Here is a 19,073-nt window from a genome sequence, read left to right as displayed (position 1 = left end):
CCAGTGCTTAAACCCAGCTTCAGTACGATGTGATAAAGCATAAATAATTTATGAATAAATATAAGACTATACTAGTCCATGAGACACAAGGCATGGGGGCAGACACCTGTAATCCAAACCCTAAGGAGGCAGAAGCAGAAAGATCCATACTACAAAGACAGCCAAGGTCCACATCAGGAGTCTGTCTCAAAAAAAATTTTTAAGCCAGATGCCAGAGGCTCATACCTCTAATCCTAGATCCTCGGGAGGCTGACATCAGTAATCCTGATTAAAAGCCATCCCCAGGCAAATAGATCACAGGACCCCACCTCAAAAATAACCATAGCCAAATGGACTGGAGTTGTGGCTCAAGTGATAGAGCACCAGGTCTGCAAGGGCCTGCCTGCTTTGGAAGCTCTAAACCCTGAATTCAATCCCAATCCCACAAAAGTTAATTTATTAATGAATATCATTTGAAAAAAATCCATGAGAATGGAGGGTGAGTCAATTCAGAAGACTGAGAAAATAAATACCAAAGAAAAATATCTAAGAATAGGGTTTAGATTTGGAATAACGGTAAAAAATATATGTTAGAAAGCCCTCCTTGGATAATGTAATGCACAGGTTTGATGTGTGCAAGCACGCCATCCTCAGGTCTGCAATCTGGAAGATAACCAGGTTAAGTCAGTGCAATATGGCCAACATCTGCTGGGCTCCCCTCTAATGCCCTCCTCACTCAGGATGCACTGACTCACTTGGAGGGCTCTGGCTTGGTGGTTTTTTTCTCATCCATGGCTCTGCTCCTTGCTCCAGCTTGATGATCAGCTCAGGTTTGGTGATGCATTGCCCTATTCATGCAAAACAAGGTAGGATTTTGTGAAGTGATCAAGTCAGGTGTTTTCCTCCCACTATGCCTTTCTGCGACGATGGACATGTTCTGTACCTGTGTTACCACCAAAGGAACTGATAGCCACGGCAACCACTTTCAAACACTTGACATAGGACGAGTCTCACTGAGGAGCTACATTTAAATTTTGCATTAATTTCTTTCTCTTTTTTCTTTTATACATGTATTAGCATATTACAGTTTTACTGGGGTACATTGTGACATTTACAAAGTAGTTATAATAAACTCTTCCTCCCCCTATTCTTAGAACAGTTTCAATAGGTCTCATTGTCCCATTTTCTTTCATGAATACATAACAGTTCCACCATATTCACATCCCTTCATCCTTTCCTCATGCCATACCAAACCCTGGACTTCTTTTAGCTTTCTTTCCATCATTCTTGAGAAACAAATTTTGTTTGCTTATGAAGGTTATATAGGGAGTTTCACTGGGACATTTCCTTATATACATATGTGTATTATACCCTAAATTGGTTTAAATCAGGGTATAAATCCCCCATTTTAAATCAGGTTCTTTGAAGCAAGAAAAACCCTAACTTTGGAACTGTGCAATATAGGGGGACATGTGAATTTTTCATGAGAGAGTGGTGAATAATTGAATTCTTCATGGGCTAGAACTGGGCACCTAAATAGTTTTCATGTATTTACTAAGAAGACAGTGCTTACTCCTGAGGGATACAGGGCAGTTTCACTCACCCAAGGACACCAGGATGCTGTAGGTCTCCAGCATCACCTCCCTGTACAGGGTTCTCTGTGTATTGTCCAGGTCCCGCCATTCCTTCCAGGTAAAGTCCACAGCCACATCCTCAAATGACACTGACCCCTGGAATGCCATATTTCTTCTCTGCTCACCAGCCATTGGAATATGGAAGTTCTGCTTCTGTATGTGGGGGTGGAAATGAGAGGATTCTTATATGTATTTTACCAAAAAAAGCCACTTATTTTGCACTCTGTATGGTAAAGTCACAGGAATGTACCACCATTGTAATAATTTATTAAGTACTAAATAGTATTAAAAATATTATAACAAAGTTTACCTCACAAACCTAAAAACATACTTATACCAAGGGAATAAAGTATAAGTAAAAACAGGCCTGGTGGTACAAGGCTACAATTGCAGCACTGAAGAGGATGAGATAGGAGTACTCAGTTCCACTGTATTTAAAAGATAAAATTTTCCTCCTTCAAGGAGCTTATAATCTTGCATGAAAAATCCATTAAATATGAACAAATACACATAATCTGTTAGAGGAACTGATTTACAGCTTCAATGTAAATGAAGCAAGGAAGGAGAACATACATATCTGTTTTGCATGATGAGTCTGCAGTTCACTGAGAAGCCAAAGACTATTTTTGAGTGACTAATAAACTAAAAATATGCACACAGGCATCACAATATGTGCTTCCCAGCTCCAAAAGACTGCTGTATTCACTCCAGGCATCTCTGCCATTTCCCAATCTACAAGTGTAAAATGAGAAGTCAGGTGAGAACAGATCTACATCCCAACAGTCATCCCCGGGAGAAGAATTGTAATGGCTTAAGGGAGAATTAAAGGGTTAGAAACCAGAGTGAGACATCAGATCACAGAGAATTAAAACTGCAGAACATGGAGGAAACCTTTAAGGAGAAAAAAGGAAAGAAGGGCAGGAACAGAATTGGGTAAGAATTTGTTGATTGAAAATAAAAAGATATTTTACTTCCAGATGATCTGCATGATTGCTGATACTTAAATACTGGTGCCATAATGTGAAATGTGGAAAATGGAAGAATACTACAGTAAGCCTGGTACTGCTGACTAATGCAGACAGAGTACTAATTACTCTGGGGTTTGAAGCCACCACAGGCAAAGAGTTCATGGGACACTGTCTCCAAAATATCCAACAGACACACACACAAGAAAAGGAGAACAACCAAAAAAAAAGAAAGAAAGAAAAGAAAAGAATGTAAAAAAAAGGGCTGGTTGCGTACCAAAATGGTAGAGCACCTGCCCAGGAAGCAGTACACCCTGAGCTCAAACCCCAGAACCATCAAAAAAAAAAAAAAGAATTCCACAAAATGACACAGACTTGAACATATCACATTTGGAATGTCTGACACCACATTTATGGGATGGCCAACTACCAATTACATACATGATTCCAGAGTTCAGGAGAGAGATGTAAGCTGAAGATAACATAATTTGCTAAGTAACAGAATTTTTGTGCTGCCACAGAGAAGGAAAGTAACAAGAAAAGAATATAAGGAAACTAGTATTTCCTGATGGAGGACAAGAAATAGACTACAAAACCAAGAAAGAACTTTCTGAGATTTAAAGAAAATATCAATGTTAGGAACTCTGAGGCTTCATGGTGGTGCATGCTTGTAATCCCAAGACTCAGGGGGCTGAGGCGGGAGGATCATGACTTCCAGGCCAGCCTGGCCTACATAGTGACACCCTGTCTCAGAAACAAAAAAGGAAAAAGGAGCTCCACTAACATAATTAAGTATATTCATAATCTATGGAGATAAATTCCTTCAATGGTTCACACAGACATTGAGGAAGTTCCTTTTAAACTTTGACCCTGGACAAGGCATGGTGGTATACATCTGTAATCCAAGCACTGAGGAGGTAAAGGCTGGAGGATCAAGAGTTTGAGACCAGTCTGAGCCACCCAGAGCATGTAGGCCAGTCTGAGGTAAGAAGGGATCTGGCCTAAAAAAATATAAATAAGTGAAAATACTAGTACCATCCTGGTATCTGTTCAGCTTTAGTTAGGATATGGAATGCCATACAGGGTCATGTGTGAAAGGCTAGGACCCAGTCCATGGTGGGACAGGCAGGTGGTGGAATCTTTAAAAAGTCATGGAAGGTGTGCCCTCAAGTGGATATTGAGACTTAGCCAATTCTTGTCTCTCTTTCCCTTCCTGGTTATGAGGTAAGCCGATTCCTCTGCCATGATGTACTTTTGGTCCTTGCACAGGCCCAAAGGCAATGGGGCCAAGTGATGACACACTGAAAACTCCAAACCCAACAGACAATATAAATCCTTCCTCTTTTTATGTTGATTATCTCAGGTATTTTGTCATAATGATAGAAAGCTGATAAACACAGGAAACTGTCACTCCATCCAAAAATCAAATACAGCACTGAAGAAACTGAAAATACAACTCTTCCTGGATCCAAAAGGGAGTAGAGGAGACAGAGCACACTGCAGCCAGTCTGTGTCATTCTATTGTAGTAGCCTTAATAGCATAAAACAGTTGCTCTCCCCTATACCTTACCATACTACTAAATGTATTATTTGCAATATTCCTTTTATTTGCTGTGTCATGTTTGGCTATGAAGGAAATATTTCAAGGCATATTAAAAAAGAAAAAAACACAATGTGAAGTGGCAGAGGATGCATCAGAACCAGACATGGCATTATCACAAAGCAAACTTTTTTTAAAACTCAGATTAAGGCACTAAGGAAGCTAATGGATAGACTATAGACAGCATGCAAGGACAGGTGGGCAAAACAAACTCCAACTGTGTATTGGCTACAAGAAGTTCATTCAAATACAACACATATGCTGGCTCACACCTGTAATCCTAGCTACTCAAGAGGCAGAGATCAGGAGGATCAAGTTTCAAGGGCAACCTGGCCAAATAGTTCTGGAGGCACTGTTTTGAAAATATTCAACACAAAAGATGGCTGGCAGAGTGGCTTGAGTGATAGAGCACCTGCCTAGCAAGCATGAGGCCCTGAGTTCAAACCACAGTGCCACCAAAAAATAAATAATTAAATATAAACACATGTGAATAAAAAATAAATGAATGGAGATAGGGTGAATGTGAACAGGGTACACTACATGCACATATTTGTATGGAAATGTCACAAAGAAACACCTTTGTGAAATTAATCAACACTAACTAAGTGTTAATTTAAAAACATAAATAGAGAAAATATATCATGCTAACACTAATCAAAAGAAATCAGGGGCTAGGGACATAGCTGAGTTGTAGAGCATGTGCCTTCAAAGTGACCAAGAAAGAAGCATTAGGTAATAATGCAGTGATCAGTTCTGCAACATGTAATAATTGTGAACATGCATCTAACAACAGATTCTGAAACTAAGGGAGAACAAAATTATTAGAAGTGCAAGAGAAAGATGAACCCACAAGCACAACTGGAGACTTCAACAATCCACTCTCAAAAAATGGACAGACCCACCAGGTACATAATCAGTAATAACACAGTTCAATTCAACAACAGTTGAGTTTCAGTGCATGTGATTGTACCAATAGATCACTGCTTCCAGCAACAGATTACACATTCTTCCCAAGTGCACATGGACAACCACCAACATAGGCCATCTTCTCAGTCATAATAAGCACATTTTTGTTATGATTTGAAAGAGTAGAAAAGACACAATATCTGCTTTCAGACATTTGTATAAATAACAAAAAGATAACTGAAAAGCTCCCAATAGATGGAGATTAAACAACATACTTACAGATAGTAAATAAAGAACTCTCAAGAGAATTTTTAAATTTGAACTATTTGAAAATGAAAGCACATTTTATGAAAATCTGTAGGATGCAGCAAAAACAGTGCTTAGAAAACAATTGGTGGCAGCAATGTGTGTAACAGACAAAAACAAGCATTTAGAACCTATAACCCATGTTCCTACCTTAGAAAAGTATGAGGGAAAAGTAAAAATTAACACCAGCAAAACGAGAAAAACAAGAAGAACTACAACTAGAATCAGTGATATTTAAACAGAAACTCAACAAAGAAAGCAGTGGAAAACAAGGGTTCCTTAAAAACATCAATAAAAATAAATAAATAAATAAATAAAGGCCGGGCATCAGTGGCTCACTCCCATAATCCTAGCTACTCAGGAGGCAGAGATCAGGAGGACTGCGGTTCAAAGCCAGTCTGGGCAAATGGTTCCCAAGACCCTATATCGAAAAACCCTTCACAAAAATAGGGCTGCTGCATGATAAAAGCGAGCGCACACAAGGGAGGGGTGAGGATACGTAAGACACCTAAAAAACTAGCTAGCATTTGTTGCCCTTAACGCAGAGACACTAAAGCAGATACCTTAAAGCAACTGAGGCCAATAGGAAAAGGGGAACAGGTACTAGAGAAAAGGTTAGATCAAAAAGAATTAACCTAGAAGGTAACACCCACGCACAGAAAATCAATGTGAGTCAATGCCCTGTATAGCTATCCTTATCTCAACCAGCAAAACCCCTTGTTCCTTCCTATTATTGCTTATACTCTCTCTACAACAAAATTAGAAATAAGGGCAAAATAGTTTCTGCTGGGTATTGAGGGGGGGAGAGGGAGGGGGGGAGTGGGTGGTAAGGGAGGGGGTGGGGGCAGGGGGGAGAAATGAACCAAGCCTCGTATGCACATATGAATAATAAAAGAAAAATGAAAAAAAAATAGGGCTGCTGAAGTGACTCAAGGTGAAGACCCTGAGTTTTAGACCCCATACCACAGAAGGAAGAAAGAAAGAAGGGAAAGAGGGAGGGAGGGAGGGAAGAAAAAGAAGGAGGGAAGGGAGGGAGTAAGAAAAGGAGGAGGGAGTTAGGAAAGAAAAGGATGGAAAGAAGGGAGGAAGGGAGAGAGGAAGGAAGGGAGGGAGGAAGGGAGATGAAGAACATGAAACAATTTGGGTTATAATAAATATATACATGTAAATGTCACTAGGACTTCCTGGGTACATATCTAAAACAAAAATGACTTTTTCATTTACAAAATCAGAGAACTGGAGGGGAGAACAGGTCCTGCCTGGGGATGTTGGTACCAGTGGGAGGGGGAGGAGATGTGGAAAGGACATGGGAGGGTAAATATGGTGCAAATGTACATATGTATGTAAATGGAAAAATGAGACCTGTTGAAACTGTTCAAGGAATAGGGGAAGAAGGGTTAAAGGAGAAATGATGAAGGCTGGTGAATTCAAGTATGATATATTTGATATATTGTAAGAACTTTTATAAATGCCACAATGTACCCCCACCCAAAACGACAATAAAGAAAAAGAAGAAAAAATACTACCTGAAAAAAGAAAAACCATCAATAAAATCCCAGTTACTGTGCCTCATACCCAGCTACTCAGGAGACAGAGTTGGACAGAACCACAGTTTGAGGTCAAGCTGGGGGTGGTTGCTACTTGCAAGGCTATAGGAAGGAGGACCACAATCTCAGGCCAGCCCAGCAAAAACCATGAGATCCTATGTGAAAAATACCTACAGCAAAAATGGCTTTGGGGCATGGTTGAAGTGGCAAAAAAAAAAAAATTGATAAAATCCTTAAGCATATGGTCACGTTATAAGAAAATAAAAGAGAAAGGGCACAAAGTACTAATGACAGAAATGAAAAAGGGATGTCACTACATATTCTGTGAACAGTAAAAGAGTAACCCGAGAATACTGTGAACAAATCTATATTCACACATTCAATAGACTGCAAAATGTAATAATTTCATAAAAGACACAATTTATCCAAATTCGCAAGTTAAAAACACACAATGTGAACACATTTCTATTAAAGGAATTGAGGCAAGGAGGGTGGCTCAAGGTATAGAACTCCTGCCTGGCAAGAACAAGGCCCTGAGATCAAACCCTACCAGCACACAAAAAAGAAGGAAATCAAAACACAATGAATAACCTTTCAAAAACAGAAAGTACAAGGTCCAGAAGAGTTCACTGGTAAATTCAACCATGCATTACAGAACAAATTCTCTCAATTCCCTACAATCTCTTCTAGAGAATAGAAGCATAATCAATACTTCTTAATTTATTTCCTAATGACAGCATTACCCTAACACCAAAACTAAACAAGGCTGGTGGAGTTGCTCAAGTGGTAGAGCACCTGCCTGGCAAGCATGAGGCCCTGAGTTCCAACCCAACTGCTCCAGAAAAAACAATATCCAGAAAGGCTCAATATTTGCAAATCAAATGCTATACTTTGAAATAATATGTGAGTCAAAGAAGTATTCACAAGGAAAATGACAATGTATTTGTGACAAATGTATACATTGTTACCAATGACTTTCTGTAACATTATATGGACCACAAGTCCTCTCCAATTCTTCTCTCTGTGTTGGAAACATGAGCCTTTAACATTGCCCAGGATCAGTGGCTTGGTTTGCCAATGGAACATGGCAAATGTGGCATTTGGGGACGTCAGAGGTAAGGCTGCAAGAAGTCATGCAGCTTCACTAATGTCTCCTGGAACGCTAATTTTGGGGTAAGCCAGTCTCCAACTACCCTACGACCTCCTTGGTGCAGAACCACATGGAAGTAGGTGTGCTGGTAAACAGCCCCAACAAGCCCCAAGAGCACCAGTTCCAGACAACAGTGAGTCTCCTCAAATGCCAGCATCTATTGGGTTTTCAGATGATCCTCCCCAGTTCTTACTTCACTTCATCTGTGCCTGAGATGAGCCAGGCACCAGTCTCCCTAAATCATGGAGCAAAGACAATGAGTGATTCTAGTCACCACAATTTGAGCTGATTATTTGTGTGTGTGTGTGTGTGTGTGTGTGTGTGTGTGTGTGCGTGTGTGCATGTGTATGGCACTAGGGATTGAACTCAGAGCCTCATGCTTGCTAGGCAGACACTCTTACTACCACATTGAGCCACTCTATCAGCACTTTTTTGGTAATCTATTGTTTTCAAGGTTTTGGTAATCTACTGTTTTCAAGGTAGGGTCTCAGTAATTATTTACCAGGGACTGGTTTTGAATCTTGATCCTCCTGATCTCTGCCTTCTGAGTAGCCAGGATTGCATGGGCATCTAGCTGAGCAGAGGTTTTACACAGATGGGATAACCAAAATCTGTAAACCAGGAGTGCTGTGGGAATAAAAAGCTACACTGTGCAACACTGCTGGAAACAAAGCAGAGGTGCAGTCTGCTGGACTCCTAATGCAGGCTGAAAGTGAGTCAGGACCCTTAGTGAGGATAAATGTGTCACTAATACCTGGAGAAAGTCTTATGGATCATAGACTGGAGAATAGGCAGCAAAACTACACCTCTCACAGCATGGAACCCTAAGAGGGAGGCTCACCATCTCAGGGTCTGCCTAAGGAGACTGCTGTGAAGAAGGTGGAAAGGACTACCAGGCCTCGTCTGTCTGCTTCTGAGAAAAGGTGAGAGGAGAGAGACGAAATAAAGACTGTTCAGCTTTCCAAGATTGCCTTAGAAAAGGGGAGACCAGAGAAAAAGGACCTGTCACAAAGACTGTGGGGCGGGGGGAGGGAGTATAGCTTCTGTCTACTGGATTTTGGTACACAGGAAGCATACCCCTTAAAGAAAAATGACTCCACTGTGTCATTGCCTGTGTCCAGGGAAGAGAGGCAGAAAAAATGAACAGTAGGGACAACCAGGAGTGTAGCTCAGTGGTAGCATGTATGCTTAGCATTCACCAGCCCCTGAGGTCAATACACACACACACAGACACAAAAACACACATCAAATAAAAAGGGGCCATTAGATACTCAACTTATGTAACCAAGCCATAGGTGGAAAAAGTTCATCACTGCAAACTGAGGCATTTCCTAAGAAAAATAACATCAACTCAGAGAACAGCAAGAGCCTACAGAGCAGAGTGAAGAGGCATGAGGTCTTTCCCAGGGAGTAGGACTAGACTATAATAAAAAACTGGCACAAGTGCTTGATGGGAATAAACACTCAGATCAGTGTGGGCAGGGTGCCTCCCACATCCCCAGGCCCCCCATGTTCATGCCATTCTCCTCGCTGTGTGCTGAGTGTTTGTGGACAGGGAGATAACAGGCCACCTTCATGTAGGGGTCTAGGGCATACAGGGTTAATATACCTGCAGGAGAGATGAGATCCAAACCTCCCTGGTCCCCAAAAGGGCCCTTTCACAGTTAACACTGCAGTGCTAATGAGCCCCACATCCTGAAAAGTAGGGTGATAACCAATGCCAACCACTTCTGAAGGCATGTGCAGTTAGCCCACCTGCTACCTGTAGTAAGCCTTTAGGTGTTTTTCCCTACTAAGGATTCATGAATATTACTTGCATGTAATGAATACAATTTTAACAGAGTGAATCATTAGAAGGAACATGCACAATCAAAAATCAATTATATAACATCTGGTTGTCTTCAAATTGACATAAGGACACTTGCAGAAATACCCTGGTTTTTCCCACCAGCATGGCTCAATCTACATAAAACCAGAGAGACTCCAGGCAACTGTACTCTTGAGCTGCAAGGCTGAAGCCCTGGTTTCTCCCTTGATAGCGTTTCTTTCATGTTCCACTTTCAATAAGCTTTGCTACACACTCCTTGTCTCTCAGATCAATTCTTTGATCTTGACCCCAGACAAGAAACTGATGCAACTGTTAGGCCCCAGTTAAAAACCAGAACCTGATGTAATTGACCTTCATACCAGTGTCAAAACAGGAAGGAAAAGATCTCTGGAGGAACTGAGAGAGGCCAAGTGTATTTTGAACTTTGGCAAAATGTAAGTCATTTATGGCCAGATGGTAAACTTCATGCCACTACTGACCTTCCAGATGGGACCAGAGACATCTTGAAGCTGACCACACTGCCCTGAAGCAGACTAGAGACACAATGAAACACCATGACATATACAACACAAGCCATACTGCTGTGCCTAGTTCCCTGACCTCAAAACTGTGACAGGTAATGAGAAGTTCTATTTAAGCCAGTAAGATTTCTAGTTGGAACACTTTAAATCTCACTGTAGTCCATATAAAGTACCTTAGATTGAAACATGGAATTTGGAGGCTTAGAAGTAACTTATACTCAAAATAAGTGAATGGTAAAGCACATTTCATAATTATGTTCTGTCTCAAAATACAATTGTGAATTTAAAATGATCAGCTAATGAAGTTATCACTTTTTATTCTCGACCGCTATAAATTACAGCTATAGCCCATAAACATAGCCATAGCTGATGCAAACATCCATTTTTTGTTATTCATTCTTAAATAGTTACCTAAAATAGCAAAGAAACTAAATGCAGTTTTTAAAGGAGTTTGTAAACATGCAGATCCTTTAGAATTACAGAAAACTGTATATTAATTAAAAATACAATACAGTCACTGACAAATTTATATAAACAAGTTAGAAATAATGATAATTTTTGCTTCTGGTTTTATTTTTACACTGAGGGTTTCTCAAATGTATCCCGCTAACAACTGAATGCTATCTTCTAGGGGACTCCTGAGGATGTCACCACGTGTTCTGTTTAGAGGCACTGTTCTGGACAAACACACTCTTCAGGTTTTCCAGGAATGACATCTGCAGTTACCATGTTTCTTTATGAGCATGATCAGATCCTCTCCCTACATGCACTGCACGCAAACAGTAGGACAAAAGAAAATAATGAACAAGTTACACAAGTTGACACCAAATGACATTAGACCTGACAAACAGGGACCAGTCCAGGAAAAATCCCGCTTTTGAGGGTTGGATCACTGGCAGGATGGCTGTATGTAAGGAAGTGTGAACCACAGACAGCTAGAGCCATACAGAACCACAGAGTGAGGAGGATGGGGCCAATGATGGAGCACTTGGTTGAGTTATGCTAAGGGGCAGAAAAAGCAGAATAATTCAGGGCAACAGAGAAGACACTGTGAGAAAGGCTGTGACAGTGACTAACAAGAATGTCAAGCACATCACAAGAAGTAGCTTCAAATATGGTAAATGGTGATAGATGTAGACTACATTTAAGTTACTAATGTTCTTCTGAACAGCTGAACTAAGACAATGCTGAGTGGGCTAAAGGACAAATGAACAGTGAGAAGACCTGCCAGGAAATTTGACTAAGAACAGTGTGCACATGTAAATGAGGGCTGACATACAGTTACAGAGTCAATGAACAACATGTGGTGAACTTAATCCTCCAGATATTCTAGATTTTATTCATGAACCAAATATGGCCTTCCAAAAGCTACCTGGGACCACACTATTTTAGCAACTCCAGAAAAATTTATTAAGAGAGTATTGCATTAGCACCACACAACCATTTCAACTGAAGGACATTAGAAATTCTATTTCCAGGTTGGTTGTGAAAAAGTCACTACACCATCTATGAAACAAGATGTTTTAGCCTTTGGTGAAGTTTTTATGTCCCATGAGAAGTTAGCATGCTCTCTTGTCAAGTAGCAATCAAATTGTGTATCAAATGTGTCTTCCTCTTGTCATGGCATCAGAAAGACCAGAGATACGTCCAGGCATGATGGCACACACTTTTAACCCTAGGTACTCTGGAGTCAGAGATAGGAAGATTGTGGTTCAAAGCAAGCAGGAGCAAAAAAGTTAGCAAGATCTTATCTCAAAAACCAAGCTGGGTGTGATGCACGACACACATAATCTCAGCAACAGATGGAGGTAGGAGGATTATGGTGCCCCAGGCAAAAACACAAGACCCTTTTCCTGAAATATAACTAAAGGAAAAAGGGCTGGAGGCATGACTCAAGTGTTAAGAGTGTATGTCTAATAAGCAAAAGATATTCAAACCTCAATACTATCCTCGCTACCAAAAAAAGTCCAGAGACAAATCTCAACACAGATGTTTTTAGCATCTTAACACCTGCCTATGGCTGGATGAAGTGGTTCAAGTGGTAGAGTGTCTGCCTAGCAAGTAGTAGTGTACAGCCCTGAGTTCAAACTCCAGTACTTCAAAAAAAAAAAGGAAAACCCTGCCTATGTCTACATGCCAACTCTGTCTTATTTATGTGCATCACCTTGAGGCTTTTCTACTTATTTCTACAACTCCATTTGTATTTACAGACTTCACAAAGCTCATAAAATACTATGTAAAACAAAATGAAGAATAAGCAAGCAACTCACCAGAAATTGGTTCATTTTTTATTTCTCTTAGAAGCACATTGTGGAGGCATAGCTGAGAGAAAAGCAGACTCATTAGTCAACAGGCATTGTTTGGTTCTGATTCTCCTGCTCAAAACTCTACAAGTTAGCTACAAATACTGACAAGAAAAACCCAAACCAAACTAACAAACAAAACCAACTCTCTGTAGGAGATTAGTCCATTATACAAGAAAAGGCAACAAAGACCCCAATAAGATGTACCTGTTACTGTGAACAAAAGGAAGCCATGTTAGATGTGGATCCCCTCCTTCTTGAAGGTGATTTACTGCAAGCACAGAGCCTTGAGTTCAAACTCCAGTCCCATTAAAAAAAAGAGAGAGAGAGAGAAAATACCTTAAAGAAACATTATGTCTTCGGTAAAAATGCACCTGGGGCTCCCAGCACAACAATGAAAACTTTAAAAAAGTGTACTATTCCAAAAAAAAAAAGAATGAAAGAAATACACTGGGGATTGGTTGAATATGGTGGCCCATGTCTTCAATCCCAGCTACACAAGAAGGTGAGGTGGGAGGAAGATCAGGTCTGGAGCCTTTCCCAGGCAAAAACTAGCACTATTTGAGGGCTGGGGCATGGCTCAAGTGCTAAAGCTGCTTCCTTCAAGGCCCTGAGTTCAAATCCCACTATGACTAAACAAAAGGTTATGGTAAAAAATAAAAAAAAAAGACCCAATCTGAAAAATTCACCAAAAGCAAAAAGGGTTGGGGGTGTATCTCACGTCTGCAGTGCTTGCGAAGGCCCAGCGGCCAAACCCCAGTACTGCCAAAAAAAAAAAAAAAGAAGAAATAAAATCACCTGGGCTACAGGAGGAACTAAGTACTGCCCTCGGGACTCCAGACGCGCATTCCCACTGTAATCCCTCCTCTTTTCATGGAGACATGCATGCTGCAACTCAGCATTTTTGCCGATGCTCATTCATAACAAATGTACTTGGAACATGAGGACACTGTCCCCATGATGGTTCCAAGGAGGCGCCTCCACTTACCCGTAAGACAACGATCCGCGCTGTGCCACTGACGCGGCCTGGCCACGAGGACGCCACTAGATGTGACAGGACCAAGTGAGCAAAGGCTCTGCTCCAAGGTGCGCCTTCCTGGCCGCAGTCACACTACAGACGCGCGGCCGAGCAGTGACACACATGGCCGCTGCGACTTTCTCTTCCAGCCCGGCTCGGCTCCCCCGGCCACCTGGGTCACTGACCTGCGGGACGACCACCTGCGGTTCTGCCAACACCTCGTCAGGGTCGCAGGTCCTGTTCCCTAGGATCCCCGCGGCCGCTTTCTCTATCACCCTCGCACAGAGAACTTCAGGGATTCTGTAAAGGAATTCAAAGTCCGCGCTTTGGCGTCTGCAAAGCAGCAGCCCCAGGAAACTCCTGGGGGAAACTGGCAGGGGCGGGGAAGCGCCTGCGCAGAAGATAACCGGAAGAGCTGCCTTCCTGATAATGCTGGTGACTGGACAGGGTGAGACTACATTACCCACAAGCCTCTGCGCAGGTCTCACAAAGCAGGGAAACTTCATTTGCCAAGTGGTGTTACTCCAAACAGACCAGGAAGAAATGCTTTAGGAATGGTCCATACCTTAGTGATAGACATGTGTAATCCTGCTTCTTTATTAAATCCTGCTGTCAATAATTCAGCAGGGATAAATAGTTTAAAACTTATAGTTTAAGTGCATTGCGCCAGCCTGTTGGCTCAACCCTGTTATCCTACCGACTCCATAGAGTGAGATGAGGATTATGGTTGGAGGCCAGCGCTGGCAAAAAGTTCTAGAGACCCCACTGATGTACTCTCTTGTGCCCCCCAGCTCATCCCTATGTTGTCCCCGAGGTCCCCAGAGTTACTGGCATCGGATTTCACTCAGGGAAGTTCCTTGGTGCACAACTTGAAGTTTCAACCTCAAAGAGCTCCTGCTAGGAGAGACAATGGCATCTTGAAGAGAAGAAAAATGTGCCGCCCCATCCACGACGGCCTTGGATCCCAGAGATTAAATCGCTGTCTGCAACCAATCTTAAAACAAGGGAGAAAAAGGCAAGGTACTAGGGGAGAGCCTGGCCTCTGGGAAAGGAAAATTTTAAGTTGCAATGGAAATTCATGAGGATATCTCAGGGTCTGTAATGGTTCAGCCAGAGCAGTGCCAATGTAATTGTGCTACGGGAAATGGCAAGGGAAACAAAGTCACTGAGACCACTTTGCAGGAAACAGGGATTTTATTATGCTAGTAGACTCAGGGTAGATAATTTCTCAAAGCGCTGAGCCCTGATCTGTGTCAGGGACTTGATTAAATACTCTCCAGAAGAGTTTTGTAACCAGGGTGGTTTTTTTTTTTTTTTTTTTTTTTTTGCAGTATATGGGTCAGTTACAGGAAAACAAGTCGGTTACAGAGTTTGTTCCCCACTCTCCTATGGAATATGGTTACAGTTACAGGAAACATTGCAGGGCAAACTGGAGGCTTGCAATATTGCAGAGCTAGCAGAAAGCTGCTTGCAGACTCAGAGTGGGGAAAACCAAAATTCCGGACATACAGTAAATCCCAGGAAAATGGCAAAGCTGGGTCCAACAAATGGTATCCAGTAATTATGACTGTTAGAGAGAAAACTAGCAACACTGGATATCTTATTTTAGGACTCACTGCAGAAAACAACACATGGGCTCTGGAGTCAGATTCTTGTCTTACAGTCTGTTTACAGGTGAGCCTCAGTACCAGTGTTGGGGCCAGCTTGGCTATTTTCCTGGGATTTACTGTGTCTGGTATTCACCTTGGTGTCCTCACTCTGAGTCTATTAGCAGCTTTCTGCTAGCTCTGCAAAGTTGCAAGCCTTCAGCTAGCTCTGCAATGTTTCCTGTAACTGTGACCACATTCTTTAGGAGGGTGGAGGACAAACTGTAAGTATTTAACTAAGCCCCTGACACAGATCAGGGCTCAGGGCTTTGAGAAATTATCTCCCCTGAGTCTGCTAGCATAATAAACTCTCTGCTTCCTGTAAAAATGGACTTGGTGACTTTGTTTCCCTCGTGGTTTCATGCAAAACCAGTTTGAATAAAATGGACTTTAATGGTAGTCACTACTCCTTACAGGTGTTAGGATCAATATGGCATTTAATAATGGTAGCTGCTATTGGTTGTGTTGCAGGAATGGTACAGAAAGTTTGATAGGGAGAATAAGACTCAAACCCAGGTGGCTGGAGGAAAGGAAGGTTTCTTACACTAGTGGGCCAGCACCTGAGTATCTCCAAAATGGTGCAGGCCTCGAGCTCAGGGTGGTTGAGGTTTTTATACTGAGAAAAGCAGCAGCAAGCAAGCAGGGAGTGCAGAAGCAGACTTGGCAGTTAGCTGTTCAGGGTTACAATATATCATGTCAGCACAGCTATGGACGAAGGCCATCCACAGTTTCTAACAAGATAGCTGGATGCAGGGACCCCAGCTAAGGGGAAGGGCTTTACTTATCTTTGGTTCCTTTCACAGCTTTGATCTTTCTTTGGGTTACCTTATCAGTTGTGTTAGATTGAATCTGATGAAAGTGCCAATATTTGGCTGGGACCTGCATTGTTCACCTAATGGTACTGTTGCAGGAAATGGTGAGGGAAACAAAGTCACTGAGACCACTTTGCAGGAAGCAGGAATTTTATTATGCTAGCTGACTCAGGGGAGATAAGTTCTCAAAGCCCTGAGCCCCGATCAGTGTCAGGAGATGAGTTATATACCCCGCAGGTGGGTTATGTAACCAGGGGGATTTTGCAGTATATGGTTCACAGGTAGTTAGAAAGACAAGTCAGTTACAGAGAAACAAATTGATTACAGAGTTCCCCAATCCGCCTACAAAATGTGGTCACAGTTACAAGAAACCTTGCAGAACCTAGCTGGAGGTCTGTGATACTTTTGAGCTTGCAGAAAGGTGCTTGTAGCCCCCCGAGTAGGGAATTCAAGGTAAAAATATGAGACACAGTAAATCCCAGGAAAATAGCCAACCTGGCCCCAACATTCCCCAATTTGATGCTTTGATATTTCATCAAAATGCATCATCTCTTTCATCCTCAGGGATGAGATTTACTCCTTGGTAGCCTTGCAATAGATGTAATTGTGTGACCGTTTCCCGTTCCACTATGACTTCTATCAGGGTCAATATGGACTGCATGTCAAGTGGCAGCAAGCATGGGAGTATAAAGCAGCCCATCACCATAATTAATATGGCCCCTAATATTGTTTTAAATCTTCCTCTTGTAGAGAACCATGACAAGGGATTTAGCTTTGCAAAAGGAATCTAGAGTAGAAGCAACCAAAAACAATTACCACATCCTGTGAGCAGAAGAGAAAAAGAAAACTATAAGAGAAAGCCTTTTACTAGTGGGGGTGGCCTTCTGTAGAGGATGTCATAGGGCAAGAACCCAGTGTGTTTGGTAGGGCCATACCTGATCCTAAGTAAAGCTAATGACAAGATCTGTTTCCAAGTCAGATGTGTCTCCTGACAGAGTTTACTCAAATGAGTTTCTAGTGTTTGGGTCACAACAGAATGTGGGACCATGACAGTTATCTTCCCTCCCAGTGTTAGCTTTCTGCCTCTGATACCAGCAAGGCTGTGGCACAGGCAGGGAGGCAATCCCTTTGCCACTGAATCAAATTGCTTGGAGAGATAAGCCACCAGCTGATGTTATGAGCTCAGGTGTTGGTTCAGAATTCCAGTTGTCATGCTGCTTTTCTCATGCATGTAGAGGAAGAAAGGCTTTCTCACATCTGGGTGTCCCAGAGCAGGGGCACTGACTTTTGCCTCCTTGATGGCACAAAAAGCCTGTTGTTGTTTAGACTCCCAGATTAGGGGCTCCTGTTCACTCCCCTTTGTGGCTTCATATAAAGGCTTTGCTAGCAATGAGAAATTAGGTATCTAAATCCAGCAGAACCCAGCCACTCTCAAGAACTCACGGATCTGTCTTGTAGTCAGAATTGGGACTGAGCAGAAAGCTTGTTTTCTTTCTGCACCAAGGTTCTGATGGCCTTGGGAGATGTGGAACTCCAAATATTTGACTTGGTCTTGGCAGATCTGAGCCTCGGGATACTTTGTATCCAGCTTCCCAAAAGAGACTAAGAGCTCTGTCCCTTTAAGACAGTCTTGGTGGTTAGCTGCTGCGAGGAGAAGGTCACCCACATATTGTAAGAGAGCGCAGCCAGCTTCTTCTGCTGGGTATGCCCGCAAATCTGATGCCAGGGCAGTTCCAAAGATGGTTGAGCAGTTTTTAAAGCCCTGTGGGAGACAATTCCAGGTTAACTGCTGTTGTCCCCATGACCGGGGGTCCTCAAATTGGAAAGCAAAGATGGATTTGCTCACAGGTGCCAACTGGATGCAGATGAATGCATCTTTTTAAGTGCAAACATGAGAAACAGGCTGCTTCTGCTGGTATCAGGGTCAGCAAAGTGTAGAGTTTGGAACCACCAGGTGCAGAGTCACGGCTGCTTGAGTGACTGCCCAGAGATCTTGCACTGGGCTGTAATCATTGTTTCCTGGCTTCTGAACTGACAGCAAGAGAGTGTTCCAGGCAGATTGACAAGGTCTCAGGATTTCATAGTTTAAGAGTCTCTGGAGGTGATGAGACATCCCTTTTCGTGTCCTCATCAGGATTGGGTATTGTCTCAATTTTACTGAGGTGACTCCTGGCTTTATCTCTATTACCACTGGAGGAATGTTGATGACTGGCCCCAGAGGATTGTCTTCCACCCATAGTCCCAGGACCTCAAAGGGCATCTCTGGCCCCTTTAAGGCAGTCTCCTCTAGATGTAATCTCCATTCTTCTTCCCAGGAAGTGATGAGGGCTAAGACCCTAGGGGGCCCTGAGCCAAAGCTCAAAGCCTTTGTCCATTCTCCTGAAAATTGATTTGGGCCTGCAGCTTACTTAGCAGGTCTCGGACCATCAGTGCCACTGGACATTCTGGTATATAGAGAAACTCATGAGTCACAAGATGTCCTCTCAGTGTACATTTTTTAGGACTAGAGAAATGGGTGGCGGGTCTGGGTCCCTGTAACATCCACAATTGTCTGTTGTCTTTTTGAAATTGGTGCCACCCTTTGAGTCATCACTGAATGTTAGTGCCAGTGTCCACCATGAAATCTACAGGTTGGCCCCCTATTGACATAAGGACCATGGGCTCTTGGGGGCCGAGGAGGGAAGAGCCTGGTTGACCCTAATCATCGGCCCACTCTTTTGTCTCTCTGTGCCTGGGCTGCAGTTGTGGGCACTCATTTCTCCAGTGTCCCTCTTAGCGACAGAAGGCACATTGATTCTCCTTTAGGGGCTCTGATCCCTGGGGCCATGCTTGTGGGGCGTTTCCTAAGGGCCTCCCTT

General features: G+C 42.5%; 1 protein-coding gene and 1 long non-coding RNA gene across 2 annotated transcripts in view; both read right to left on the bottom strand.

Moving 5' to 3' along the window:
• Positions 1–19,073, bottom strand: part of LOC109676327 (uncharacterized) — a 36,013-nt gene that overhangs the window by 9,166 nt on the left and 7,774 nt on the right. Inside the window, exons 2-4 of the mRNA XM_074058115.1 lie at positions 13,943–14,196; positions 1,583–1,766; positions 735–827 (exon numbers count right to left, since the gene is read on the bottom strand). Coding sequence (XP_073914216.1) covers positions 735–827; positions 1,583–1,766; positions 13,943–14,196 — 531 coding nt within the window. The remainder of the gene's footprint in view (positions 1–734; positions 828–1,582; positions 1,767–13,942; positions 14,197–19,073) is intronic.
• LOC141420736 (uncharacterized) lies at positions 9,464–13,743 on the bottom strand. Its single transcript, XR_012445296.1, has 3 exons — positions 13,728–13,743; positions 12,707–12,758; positions 9,464–11,205 (listed from the first exon to the last, which is right to left on the bottom strand). It is a non-coding gene; the product is annotated as an uncharacterized lncRNA (long non-coding RNA).

Source organism: Castor canadensis, chromosome 2 (assembly GCF_047511655.1).
Source record: "Castor canadensis chromosome 2, mCasCan1.hap1v2, whole genome shotgun sequence".
Classification (NCBI taxonomy): Eukaryota; Metazoa; Chordata; class Mammalia; order Rodentia; family Castoridae; genus Castor; species Castor canadensis.
The sequence above is the reverse complement of the archived record's forward strand: the minus strand, read 5'-3'. Positions and strand labels throughout refer to the sequence as shown.